General features: G+C 38.8%; 1 protein-coding gene across 17 annotated transcripts in view; it reads right to left on the bottom strand.

Annotated features, from left to right (window-relative positions):
• The window catches only part of PROM1 (prominin 1), a 62960-nt gene that overhangs the window by 21037 nt on the left and 28632 nt on the right, over window positions 1–13291 (bottom strand). For 16 of the 17 annotated variants that reach the window (XM_051617886.1, XM_051617888.1, XM_051617889.1 and 13 more), the window contains 4 exons: window positions 7796–7916; window positions 4057–4120; window positions 1751–1840; window positions 210–427 (listed from right to left, as the gene is read on the bottom strand). In XM_051617886.1, coding sequence (XP_051473846.1) covers window positions 210–427; window positions 1751–1840; window positions 4057–4120; window positions 7796–7916 — 493 coding nt within the window. The remainder of the gene's footprint in view (window positions 1–209; window positions 428–1750; window positions 1841–4056; window positions 4121–7795; window positions 7917–13291) is intronic. The other variant, XM_051617901.1, reaches the window with a different exon arrangement.

Genomic DNA, 13291 nt, shown 5'->3' with positions numbered 1-13291 from the left:
GTGGATTATTTTGCTGCCCAGAGCAGCACTTTAATGTAGCTGCTTAACACACACTTTATCCTCTTCTACACAGAAAATGAAAACAGTAATTGGAATTACTCAGAAACACAGAATAAGGGAAGGTCACTTAAGGGTCATTAAGTTGCAGAGGTACTACTGGGCTTCTTCAAGGCAAACAGTCTGTAAGAGCCTGAAAAATATTCTCTTACCCCACTAAAATTGGCATTGATGTCCAGCTGACTCAATGAATTCCTGATGATACTGCAAGTTGAGGCAGCCTGAGCCACAGAGCATGCAGAGTCATTGAGAGTGTTGCTTAGATGCATTCTAACAACTGTCAAGTTTGCATGAAGCCTCTCTGTTCCCTCCTGCAAAACTTCTACAGAGACGCTCACATTTTCCAGTGCTTCCTTTGTTTCTCTGATGGCTGCAAGGACGGAAAGTTTTTTAAAAAAAACAACTTCAGTTAGAACCAGTCTATAGATAAAGATATGAAGAGAAAGTGCACACACACAAATGGTGTGATATTCTTAATGATACTGATTTAAATAACCCTGCCTCCCTTCCAGAAAAATGTTTCAGCACAGAATATGTATTTATTGCACATAAAAATACAACACTTACATTTTACTACAAACAAACTAAGGTGCTCAGGCTACTTTTATTGAGATTCTATCCACTTCCCAAAGTACTCTTTTATAACTTTTTCCCTACCTCTCCTTACCCAGTGGTTTCAGTAAAAAACTTTAAAACTTGATTGTTAGAAACTAAAAGAAAGCCCCTATCTGCAAAACAGTATTTTCAGGATTTTGGTTATAACCCAACTCACAAATTATGTAGCTGCAGGATGAAAGGGAAAGAGACCATGTTGCATTTGCAAGCACCAATGCCTACTCAACATTGTCTGGCTGTAGATTTCATCCCAGTCACATCAAGCCAAAAAAACAACCACAAACAGGTGTTTAGTAGACAAAAAGCCACACAGATACAACTAAAAATACACGAGTTACAAAAACAAGCACATTTCACACAACACGAGGTTTTGTTGTAGTTTTTACCTTTGATAGCCCTTTCCACTTTGACTTCAAGACAAATAAGAGAAATAAAGCAAAAGAGGAGAATGATGACGACTGAATGAGAATGAATTAATGGGTAAAAAAAAACAAAGTGACTTAAGTGGACAGAGGCCTTTCCCTTTCCTCTAGAAGCTGTGTCTGAACCCTGAAAAAAACCCTTTAAGTAGAAAAAATAATAAAAGCATATCTTCTTTAAAAAGAGAGACAGAACTAAGCATGAGAAATGCTAAACTGAAAGATACAATGAAGTAATGATGGTTATCACTCTCACAATAGGCTTGGCAGTGTATAGGATGAGTCCATTGTATGTTCATTCCCTGACCTGTCAAAAACTGATCCACAAATACCTAAGGACAGCTCTTAAACCAGTTTTCCTGTCTCCCTTACATTCAAAGGAGACAACCACCCAGATAAGGGTATTCAGGTTTCATCTCTCTTCAATGACTGCTGAAAGTAGGTAACAACAATGGCATCTAAATCTTGATTCAGTTTTTACATATATATAAACCTTAAAATATCTGAAATCCTCAGTTTAAATTAAATATCAAGGCATGCAGAAAATGTTAAGTTCAATCCTGGTCCTGCATAAAGCCATCCCATGCTGTGCAGTAGAAAGATAATGCCTGTCTTACCATGGCAACAGAACATTAATACAGTAATATGTGTATTTTTACCTCCTGCCATTGTCAGAGCTGCATCAAGAGCTGGACGCACTTCTTTTCCCAGCTGTTCTTGAACTCTACTTCCAAGCAAAGGTCCAACATCTGTAGTATGGAAAGATAAAAAGCCCATTACACATTAGTTCAGTTTAAATTACCTCTTAGCATAGGTACTATCAGACTCTTACTTAACGAAGTATACATATAGCACTGAAACTTCCCTAAGGCCCCTAATGCACTTACTGACAGAAAACAATGCAGGAATACAGTTCTCCTTCAGTTAGCTATAGGCCTATAAATGAAAGCAGTAAATCTAAACATGGCAGTGAATATTCACTAGCACTTGGCCATACAGGTGAAGACACATAATATTTTGAGAAACTCCAAAATACGTATTTTACTTCATTTACGACTTTTTCGGAAAGTTTTTTTTCCCCACAGTTTATCTTAGAGAGGTCCAACATCCGGCATACTCTTTCACTACATACTATTTTGTAGCAGAACAGAAAAAAGAACATAAATTCTTTTCTTTTCCCCTGTTCCTCATGTATCCAGCGACATCAAGGTCAGCCATGGCCCAGACCTGCCAGCCATCTCCACTGAAAGCCCTTAAGCACGTTAAGCAGGTGTCTGCCAGTCCCTGCCTCCCCACGTGGCATCCAGCACTGGTTCCACGCTCACCCACTGCCACCCTCACCTCCAAACCCTCCTCTACCAGAAACAACGCTTAGTTTGGCAACAAGACAGACAAATACTGAGCAGTTTGGTGAAGCATCTTGATGTAACAATCCTTTAGGCAGTTGCTCGGTCCCTCCATTTTCAGATCCCAGTAAACAGCTTTTCAAGTTTTTTGCTCTTGATGAGATGGGAATAAAGCACAGTACAGAAGTATCCACTACTGTCAGCACTGTCACGTCTAGCTTGGAATGAGAATTTTTATCAAGTAGAAAACACTTTTCAGCATTTCCTTAGGGTGGGCTAACTGAGCTCATCCACATTTCTCTCAAGGTTGATGCTACTGTTGATTCCCTTAGAATGAAATCCTTTAGTCCCCAGTTCTGGTATTTCAAGAAAATAAAAGCTATCTTTATTGATGAGCACACAGATCCAGTTAAGTTCCTGTTAACTAACATACTAACTTGATTTTAAATTTTGTTTGGAGTGCCTGGGAAGTAACAAGCTAGTACTTGAAATGCAGATGTCAAACAATAACAATCATCCTCATCATCACCACTGACTTAAAGATGACACTTTTTTTTAGACCAGAGTGTTCCTGCCTATAATTAAGTAGGAAGACTACTAGTACTTTTGCAACTGTGAGCCTCACACAGAGAAGACACATTAAATGTCAGGGTATGCCAAGCTGGCTGTATTGAAAACTACCTTTAAAATACGTGTATCTAAAATACCTTTTAAAATACCTAGAGAGAAGCATAAATTCTGGGTGTGATAGATCAATTAATGATATGTGGCATGCTGTCACATTGCATAGTTTGATTCCAGTGACAATTCTGTTTACATTTATTTTGGTATTTCTGTATTTCACTTCAGTCTGAAATGCAGCCCTGCACATATTCATTAACATCTGTTAACAGTGCATCTGAAATTCTAATCTGGACTGAATATGGCCAGTCCTTTCTATTATTATGAGTTTCAAGAAGAAATGCTTAAATTAAAAAAAAACAACAATTAAAATATCAGAGGTTTGATTGTTTCCCTTTACTGAGCTTTAAAAAGGTGACACCTCATATTTTAACTGTGCTGAAGGGGCAAATGCAGCAGTTGTGTTTCAAGTTGTATCTCCTGCTATTCAACTGTTGATTCTGAAACGGCAAATATATTGAGTAGTTTCAGGAAGAAGATAAGCTTATACTTCAATTTCTAGCTCAGTAGAGGACAAAAGTATAGCAACAAAAAACAGAGACCTCATGCTCACTTGAACCACCAAAACAGCTAGTAGCTCTGTTCCTTGACATTTGGTTCCATGGTTAAAAAAATTAAGGAATAATATTCTAAAAAACCATTAAATATTAGTGGCTACTTCAGTATAAAAAGGGAAATTCAGTATTAGCCTGACTTATCGTATAAGTAATCTAATAAAAAGACTTAATTCAGGAAATAATATGCATTACACCAGAATCAAGATATTTTACATGAAAACAATTTCAGGTTTTAGTCTCATTTATCATGGAGAACAGCACTTCTGCTTGAAAAACACATTATCATAAATAAAATTTCACTTTGCATTATGAGCTATTTACATCATCTTACTGAAGTCTTTAAATATACGTGGCTAACCCCCTTTAAATCAAAGTACTTACTATTTAGGTCAGAGAGTGCTTTATCCTTAGTTGTGTTGTACTGGCTCACCAAGTAGTCTATTTGCTGAAAAGAAGATTATAAAAAAAACCTATTAAAATAATTGGAAAAAAGTAATGCTTTTAAATAATAGGTCAAACTGCCACTTTGAAACAATAAAAAAATTTTTGCAAACCCCTAAAATCCTGGCTCTCCACTGTTATCAGTTGACTAAATATTTGAAAACCTTGCTTGGCAGAACTGCACACAATAAAATATATGCTTAATTGGCAAATGTACTTAATTTGAACATCTCTGGGGCAAATGATTCAGCTTGAAAGTGTTAAGTAGCAAGAACTGTGGTCATATGGAGGCTTCAAGTCAATCATGCCAATAAGGTTTTGCATGTCTTCATCTCTGTCACTTGATTTTCTAGTGACATTAGTTCCTCCTTCATGGAGTGACACATGGCAAGTTGATGGAGTGGTAATTGTGAAGTAATTCACCAACCAGACTAGCTTGTATCTGGGGAGCTTCTCAAAGCTTCTCTTGCTGAAAGGAGCTGGCTGCTCTGTCTTAAGTCAAATGGTTTTCCTTACCCCCAAGCAGACTTGGCCCAGTCACAACTTGGGCTCTACCAGACACTGCAACAATATGAAAGAGCAACGTAGTTATCGCCAGATCCTGGCTTTGGACAAAACACTATCAAAGAACCATTTCAAGTGGAAATCTTACTATACTAATCTTGAACAGACGTGAAATAAACTTCACTGATCTCTGCATGTTTAAAATAATGCATTATGAATCCTACCCCAAGTTAAAAGTAGTGTAAAGGTTAACATACATGACAAATGGGGTTCCAGCTCTAAACATGACGCAAATGTGCACCGAAGTGTATCTGGCTTGCAGTCTCAAACTTTTTGTGCAGTAAAGAAAAAAAATAACAGACAAAAGACCACCCTCAAACCAAGTTATCGATCATACAGCAGTGGATGGAATTAAATGAAAAATTATCAGCCAGACCTCCTTTTTCTAAAAAAGGAGAAAAAAATAAGTTTCTTACTAAGAAGGTTGTAGGTATGGTTTTTTTTTTGGTGGTTGGTTGGTCTTCCTAGGCTAACCTAAGGACTAAAAGTTTGCAGGGCTACAGATTTTGTATTGTCTCCAGCAATGTCGCAGACAAAAGGGGATTCTGTATAATAGTGTTATCACTCAATACTCATAGTCTGCAAATCTTCTATGACATGAACTCTTTAACATGTGACTTCTTTTTACAAATCCTCTTATATGCTGTACACCTCATACTGGTGAGTCAAGGACATCAGTTACGATTTCAGAGGTTTACAGCCAATGAGTTGGATTCTACTTTTTCAAGAGTCTGAAGTGCTTCTCCTATCCCTAATAAATTCTTACAAATGTGTGTGTATACATGATACCCATGTACCTTGTTTGTCAAAATGACTTAGAATATATACCTGATGACTGCATCATTAAGTGCCACCAAATCTAAAAAATAAAAATCAATAATCCTGCATGAAAACGAGAAACTACTATCTGAGACTTCAAGGAACTCTTGGCACAAATGTTCAAGTCCTGACACTTTAAACTTCAATAATTCAGGCATTTTTTATTAACTTTCTAGCTAGTATATATTTTTTTTCTCTATTAAGATAGTTACTTCCACATAACACATCTTTCTACTGCAATGTTTCCTGCTGCAGGTACTCAAGAGTGCTGTGAAGGGGACACTAGTGGTTTCTGATGCAACTGGATTACATCTTTCTGTGCCCCAAGTTAGGTCCAGACTGACAAAAGGCACTCCTGTTTCAAGAGATTGCTAGCATGACCTCCACTTCCTGTCATATACCTCCATCACTGGACTGTCACAACATCATGTGCAAATAAGTAAGTCTATAGGGAACAACTCCACATATGGAAACATTTAATGGTATCCCCCAGATGTCTCCTGTTCTCATACAGTCCTGTCAGCAGAAAAAAGGTGAAAGAGACCTGGGGGTCCTGGTAGACAGGAGGATGACCATGAGCCAGCAATGTGCCCTTGTGGCCAAGAGGGCCAATGGCATCCTGGGGTGCATTAGAAAGGGTGTGGTTAGTCGGTCAAGAGAGGTTCTCCTCCCCCTCTATTCTGCATTGGTGAGGCCGCATCTGGAGTATTGTGTCCAGTTCTGGGCCCCTCAGTTCAAGAAGGACAGGCAACTGCTGGAAAGAGTCCAGCGCAGAGCCACAAAGATGATTAAGGGAGTGGAACATCTCCCTTATGAGGAAAGGTTGAGGGAGCTGGGTCTCTTTAGCTTGGAGAAGAGGAGGCTGAGGGGTGACCTCATCAATGTTTACAAATATGTAAGGGGTGAGTGTCAGGGAGATGGAGTTAGGCTTTTCTCAGTGATGACCAGTGATAGGACAAGGGGTAATGGGTGTAAATTGGAGCATAGGAGGTTCAAGGTGAATATCCGAAAAAATTTTTTTACTGTGAGAGTGACAGAGCACTGGAACAGGCTGCCCAGAGAGGTTGTGGAGTCTCCTTCACTGGAGACATTCAAAACCCACCTGGATGCGTTCCTATGTGATGTACTCTAGGTGACCCTGCTCTGGCAGGGGGGGTTGGACTAGATGATCTTTCGAGGTCACTTCCAGCCCCTATGATTCTATGATTCTATGAAAAGCTCAAAGGTTATGGGAGTCCAGAGTTACTGTGACTGGGATGCTACCACACTATTGGACCCCTCATGATTGTGTGAATTCCACCTAATTCTAATTTATCTGTCATGTGCAAGAAAAACAGATTAATGAAATAAAGTTTCAAAGAATCACAGAATCTTAGGGGTTGGAAATGACCTCGAATGATCATTTAGTCCAACCTCCCTGCCAGAGCAGGATCACCCAGAGCACATCACACAGGAACGTGTCCAGGTGGGTTTTGAATGTCTCCAGAGAAGGAGACTCCACAACCTCTCTGAGCAGCCTGTTCCAGTGCTCTGTCACTCTCACAGTAAAGCAGTTTTTCTTAAGTTTTATTAGTTAAAATTAATTAAAGCAAAAATAACAGGACTTTTTTTTTCCCCCCTCCTAATCCATAAAGAACTGAAATTTGTACAGGGGAAGGTTTACAAATCTTCCTTACTAGCATGTCTTTTTTTTATTTCAATGCAAAAAACATTAAAGGGTTGTTTTTGAGACTTCAGGAAAGTTTGAAAGCAAAAGGGAGACAATATTTCCTGTTCAGTATGGCACAGTATGACACTAATTAAAAGAAACAAACAGTGAAAAATACTTCTGGAAAATAAGTTACTGTAGCTCACTCCCAAAGCACATATAAATAAGTTCAAAATACAAAGAAACAGGAAAGAGCAACAAGGAAGCCACGTTTTCATGTAATATCTTTTCTCAGTATGTATTCCTCCTTTTAAAACTGTATTTTTCTCCAAATTATTCACCTTCTGCTGTTCTGTAGGAGGAAAAGGGCCTACGAGTATCATGACAGCATGCTACAGGAGTACAGTTCAGATGATGCACAAAGAATGCTGCTCCATCAGGATAACTCCCAAACTTCTACCGCTATGTGAACATGTCTTAACTTTCATCATTTATTCTACCTCATGAGACTGACACACAAAGAATAAACAACATGCTGCAGGTGTGATTTTTTTTACCACACAGAAAGAAACAATTATTTTCTGCAATACTTCTTACTTACACCTCTTCCCTCCCACCCTCATTCCCCATAAACAAAAAACTCTTTACCGCTGGAGTGTCGTTAAGGAAAATTTTCAGATCTTTAAAATTACTGTTAACCAGTTTCTTTGCTCCTCGGACTTGGTTAGTTAAATGCTGGTTGGCAGCATATGCACAGAGCACTCCAACACTACAAAAAATACAGAGAATAGTTATTTCTTTATTACTGTAAATGCCCATTCTGACATAAAAGAGAACAAAAAATTACAGCAAAAAAAAAGTAAAACATTGTCAAAATGGAGGCCTCCATAAATTTACACATTCTCTTACTACAAGTTCTCATATGCATTACGAGGCAGAGTGGAGAAATTAGCTATGAGGGCAAATACTGTGGCACTAATTAAAAAAAAAAAAAAAGGAAAAAAGCAATGTTAACCTAAAGTCTTCAGAAGTTATTAAAGTACAGCTACCTACCCATTTGCCTTGATGCTGTCAGAAAATGTGTATAGCCTGGGTAAATTGTACAAGACATTAGGCTCTTTTACAAGTATTAACCTTGACACAGCTACAAGCAAATGCTTATAAAATAACTGTAAAAAGAAATATTTTACATTTGGAAACTTGAGCAACACTTACTCATAACGGCCCAATTTCTTTATGTAATTGCATAGATCTTTTAAAAGCACAAGAATAGTCCCTATTAATGCTAAAATACATAAGCATCTCCTGATAGTAAAACAAAAGGTGAAAAGTGAGCTAGATTTCCAGTTAGCACTGCTGCTGATTATTTTGTATTTGATCATTCCCCACTGTAAAATTCTAATTACAGCATAGCAGATCTGCACAAACAGTAAGTAAATAGGCAATTAAAAGTCCCATGAGAGGCTTTGAAAGGTCTCTCACGAGCGTTAGTTTTCTGTTTAGTTTAGGTGCAAACCAGACTCAAACAGAAGGATGACTTTTTTTTGGTTTTAAACATCTCAGGTTCACAACAGCTAACCTTCCAGACAAGCACCAGAAAAGAGTGACCACTGGAGAGGTAGTAGCCTCAAAAGCAGGCTGACTACAAAACCGCTTGGGTTAAGCACTAACCTTCCACAGATTTAACTGGCAGACAGCAGAGACTCACTCAATAGGCATGACACATCCCCAAGGGGCAAATACTGCCTAGAGGCTGCAGAGTGAGGTGCATTACAGGAAATTCTTGGATGGTCACTTTTTTTAGTCTCTTATTTTGCATCATAGTGCAACAGCTCAATACTACAGACGCAGCACCCTGAATAGCCATTACAGACATCCAAATGACAGGAGAAGGGAGTCAGCAACATAAATGGTACTGTACTCTTCCTAGACTGTCAAACATCCTGAGTTGGGGAGTCATGAAGACCTAAATACTAATAATTTTAAATACGAATTACAGAAAACCCATACCAGGCTCCCTACTGGGAAAAAGGTATATGGTAAGATTAATTCTTTCTCCAAAGAATGTATGTTCAAAGGAAGCCATAATACAGCCACATAAATGAGAAATGAGATGGTGGAGAGCAAATGGGTATCTACAATAATATGATTTGTGTATCTTGGCAAGCATCTCCTGGCAAGACAGGAGCAAACAGCCTGAGGATGCTCATCTCCTCTTATGAACAATCCAAAACCAAACCTTTATTTTGCTTTTCCTATTTTAGCTTTCCCAAACAACATACAAGCTTGCTTCCCCAGTAAAACTCATATCAAGCACAAGAATTTTTGCTACTATAACAAATGCTCTCAGGAGGAAAATTCTGATCTCAGAGCATGATACAGAGAGAGATGGCAAGATTATATGCCACAGATGCTGGTCTATTAGGATTGCTTCATCAACATTTTCCTCAAGACCAAAAAAAACCTCAGAACAGGATGACAGAGTTTGACATGTATAGGTTGCTCCTCTATCCAAAATTTCACAGCTGTCTTCAAAACCAGCTAATAGCTACCATCCCAGAAGGCACTAACTAAAGAAGGAACAGTAACATTTATGTTACTACTTATTAACTAACAGCAAATGGCATTGTTTTATTTCCACTCTGATCAACACTTGAGCAGCCATTATCACCAGCCACCACACAGGGAATGAGGACTCAGAATGCATAAAATGCCAAGAAACTGAGTAATTTTCAATGTAACCAGAAATAAGCAGTTCCATTTTGGACACATGCAATATAATTATGTCTAAAATTTATTTATTTATTAAATCTAAAGGCAAACTATCTCAAGCTATCAGGAAAAGCAAACATTTGTATATCACTCTGAGGTTCAGAGTTTATAACAACATCCTTGTTCTTTGGACAGCCAACATTTTTATGTCCTTTCAATGTTATGCTCATAGAGCAGAAAGGTCAATTGGAAGCTTAACAAAACAGTACTTTGTAAGACTTTGAGTATGATCGTTTTTCTCTTAAATCTCCTAAATGGAAGGAGTGGGAGCAAACAAGATAGCAGAGATGCTTTAAGCAGACGAGGCACTCAGAACAATTTCAACTACATTCTGAATGTAACTAAACAAATACACAACCAGAGAGTGGAAAAATCTATTTATTATGTAACTGAGCCTTGAGTCAACATTCAATAAGCAGCTACAAGGAGAGAGGCATAAAGCAGGAATAAAAAGGACAGGCCTATTCTGTAACAGATTAGAGAACTGTTTAAACAGTCTCTTTGGGAGTCAGATACTCCACACAACTTCTTGCCAGGTTTCACAGACTGATATGAATGTTACCAATCCAGTTACAACGGGGAGGCGGGGGCAAGTTTTTCCTTCAGCTGCGCTTGCAAAAAATTTCAAGTCACAGAACAGGCTATTCACATACTGGATAAATGTCACCTTCCTCACTACTAGCTAATGAATATAAGAAAACAATGGGCTGGAGATGTCTGTACAAACTTTTTCACCAGTTCTTTCAGATTATGTTGATTCCCAGGTTCTGAACAACATCTATCATCAATCTTAAAGCCAGAAGCATGAGGTAGTTGTCAAGATACCAAGTATCATTGCCTTCCTTCAGACATGGCTCTCCCTAACTTCACACATAACGTAAATTCTTTCCTGAAGCTGTGGATAACACAGGCTCTTTTAGGACAGCAAACTGACTGTGTTTCGCTATCTGATAGCCAGGACAATTTCCATCACCAGTATTACATTTGGTATTGCAATGTACATTTTCTTAAATTTCAAGTGTCCCTTCCTTGTCTTTAGGATGTAGAGGAACTGATTAAATTACTTTTTTTTTTCCCCCCCCAGAGAAAATGTGTTTGCCTTAGCTTGCACATGACTAGAAGATAAATTGAACTAGCAGCCCTCTGTCCTTAAACTCTCAGTTAACCTTTGAAGAAAAGCACGTACTTTTTTTAGTGATAAATCTGCAACATCAAACATGCTCAGTCACCTATTTGACAGATAATTTCTATATCCTGTGCTCTTTATCAATAGAATCCTACTTTGTATGACAACATTCTTGTATAAAACGTGAATTACCAAAAACAGCACATTTTTTTCTGAATCAATCTACCAATAGAAATAGTTCAAACACCAAGTGCATCCGCTGGAAATGACACTTAAAATCTCTTCATTTTAAGATAAAAAACTGTGTACATAATCACAAGACTTCTGACTTGCTTCTTATACCTCTCCTTGAGGAAGACACACTTCCCATGTACGCCTCACCTACAGAGAGCACATCTAGGTAGAACTTTTTTAAATAAAATAAAGGAAAAAATCTGTACTCTTTGTTTTTCCATTACATATTATTCCAGTGAACTTAGTATTAAAACCTCATCCTAATTACCAGACCACTGTATCAGCGGAGAAGTGAGAAGAAATCATGTTCTTCATGAGTAAAACCTACTAGCTGAAATCTTGGAGAATCTACATTACCAGCATATGTGTGTGAATTTGCATGCTGACCCATAGAAAAGGTATGCCCATTTTACTTGAGCTCTCAAAAGCTGTTGCGTACATACACACAACCTGCATCAAGCTCCATGTTCAGCTTTCCTCTACTAATACTCTCTACCATGCATTTGATCTGCCTTTTCCAGGCAAGGAAATAAGAGTTGACTCATCTTTCGATACCTAGGACTGGAAAAAAAATTAAAAATATTTCCTGCTCTTTAAAGTTCTGATCCTTTGACTGAGAGAATCTTAAGAGTGGCTGGTACTGCAGGGGAGATGGAGAGAAGATGCAGAACATAAACTTCGACAGGACATCCTGAAGAAGTCTGTCCCCTATACATCATTTCCAGCCCCTCCAGCAGCTGTGCACACGTATGTTCCACTGGAGGGCCTTTAAAGCAAAGCTCCACTGGCAAAGATGTGGGCACTCTGATGGATGCAAGCCTTGCTAAATGCATCTTCTGAAGCAGCACAGCACTAGGTGGAGTTCATGGCATTCCAGTCATCTGGTAGGGGTTTGGGAGACATATTCCCAAAGGAGACAAACAATGCTGCATGAAGTTCAATCTGTACCTAAACAATGAGAGGATCCACTTCTTGGTGTTTTCATGGCAAATCTTGATGTAATCCTGTATTAGAAGAGATCATTCAAGTTTCTGCTCTTTTGGCTCTGTCTGCAAGTAGGCGTAAGCATTTTACTTGCACAGGACTAAACCCATTTGATTATTGTCACAGCTTATGTATGCAGCTGTGGCACAGTCCTGGAGATGTGTGGTTTGGGAAAGAACAACTCCAGGTAAATCTTTGACCTCAGCCGAAATTACAGAGTAACCTGGAGGAAAAGTAGAGAATAACTCCACAAGGAGACTTAGTCTGAGTACAATATAAGAAACAGTTGTAAATCTCTGGCTTTCTCCAGTTTTTTGTTTTGTTGGTTGTTTGTTTTTTTCTGGGGCAATGGCTACCAAGACTGTCCTTTTGTGTTTCAACACAGCAGTAAGCAAGCTGACACGGGCTTAACTAGATCCAGGCATGACATCTTCGCTTCCCTTGTGAAGGATGATCCAGGAAGGGCAGCAAAATCCTGCTTTGTATGGGGATGTACTGGAGACCTGAGCACTCAGGCAGGGGTCAGTAATATTAGCCCTGTAAAGTCCTATCTTGCCTTGCACAGCACTCACAGCATTAGAGACTTAGCCAGGGAGTCATATGAGATTATCTTCAACTGTGGAAACCTGCATATGAAGCTCAGACCAACCTCTCCCTTAGGGTAAGCATCTGATACTCCTGATGTCTTATACAAAGCAGGGGGGGGGGGAAAGGATGAGTTAAAGAGGCAGTTTCCCTAGTCCTGGAAATCATGTTACTAGAGATCACTGCTCTCCCAGTCATGCCCTGGGAAAAAGCATTTGCCAGTGCTGGGTAGACTTCATACTACAAGAACAGCTGGCAGCAACTGCACAACTTAAAGATACCAAACAAGGGGATGATGGTATCTTAATTTTTTTGCTGGCAGGCAATATTCCTAAGCCATTATAAGCAGAATGTAGCATTCTGCAACAGAGATTCCTGCAACACAGTGTAAAGATAGCTTGCAAGTTCTGTGAGCTACCTTTAGTTTCGGCATGATGAGAGGT

Source organism: Apus apus, chromosome 4 (genome assembly GCF_020740795.1).
Source record: "Apus apus isolate bApuApu2 chromosome 4, bApuApu2.pri.cur, whole genome shotgun sequence".
Classification (NCBI taxonomy): Eukaryota; Metazoa; Chordata; class Aves; order Apodiformes; family Apodidae; genus Apus; species Apus apus.
The sequence above is the reverse complement of the archived record's forward strand: the minus strand, read 5'-3'. Positions and strand labels throughout refer to the sequence as shown.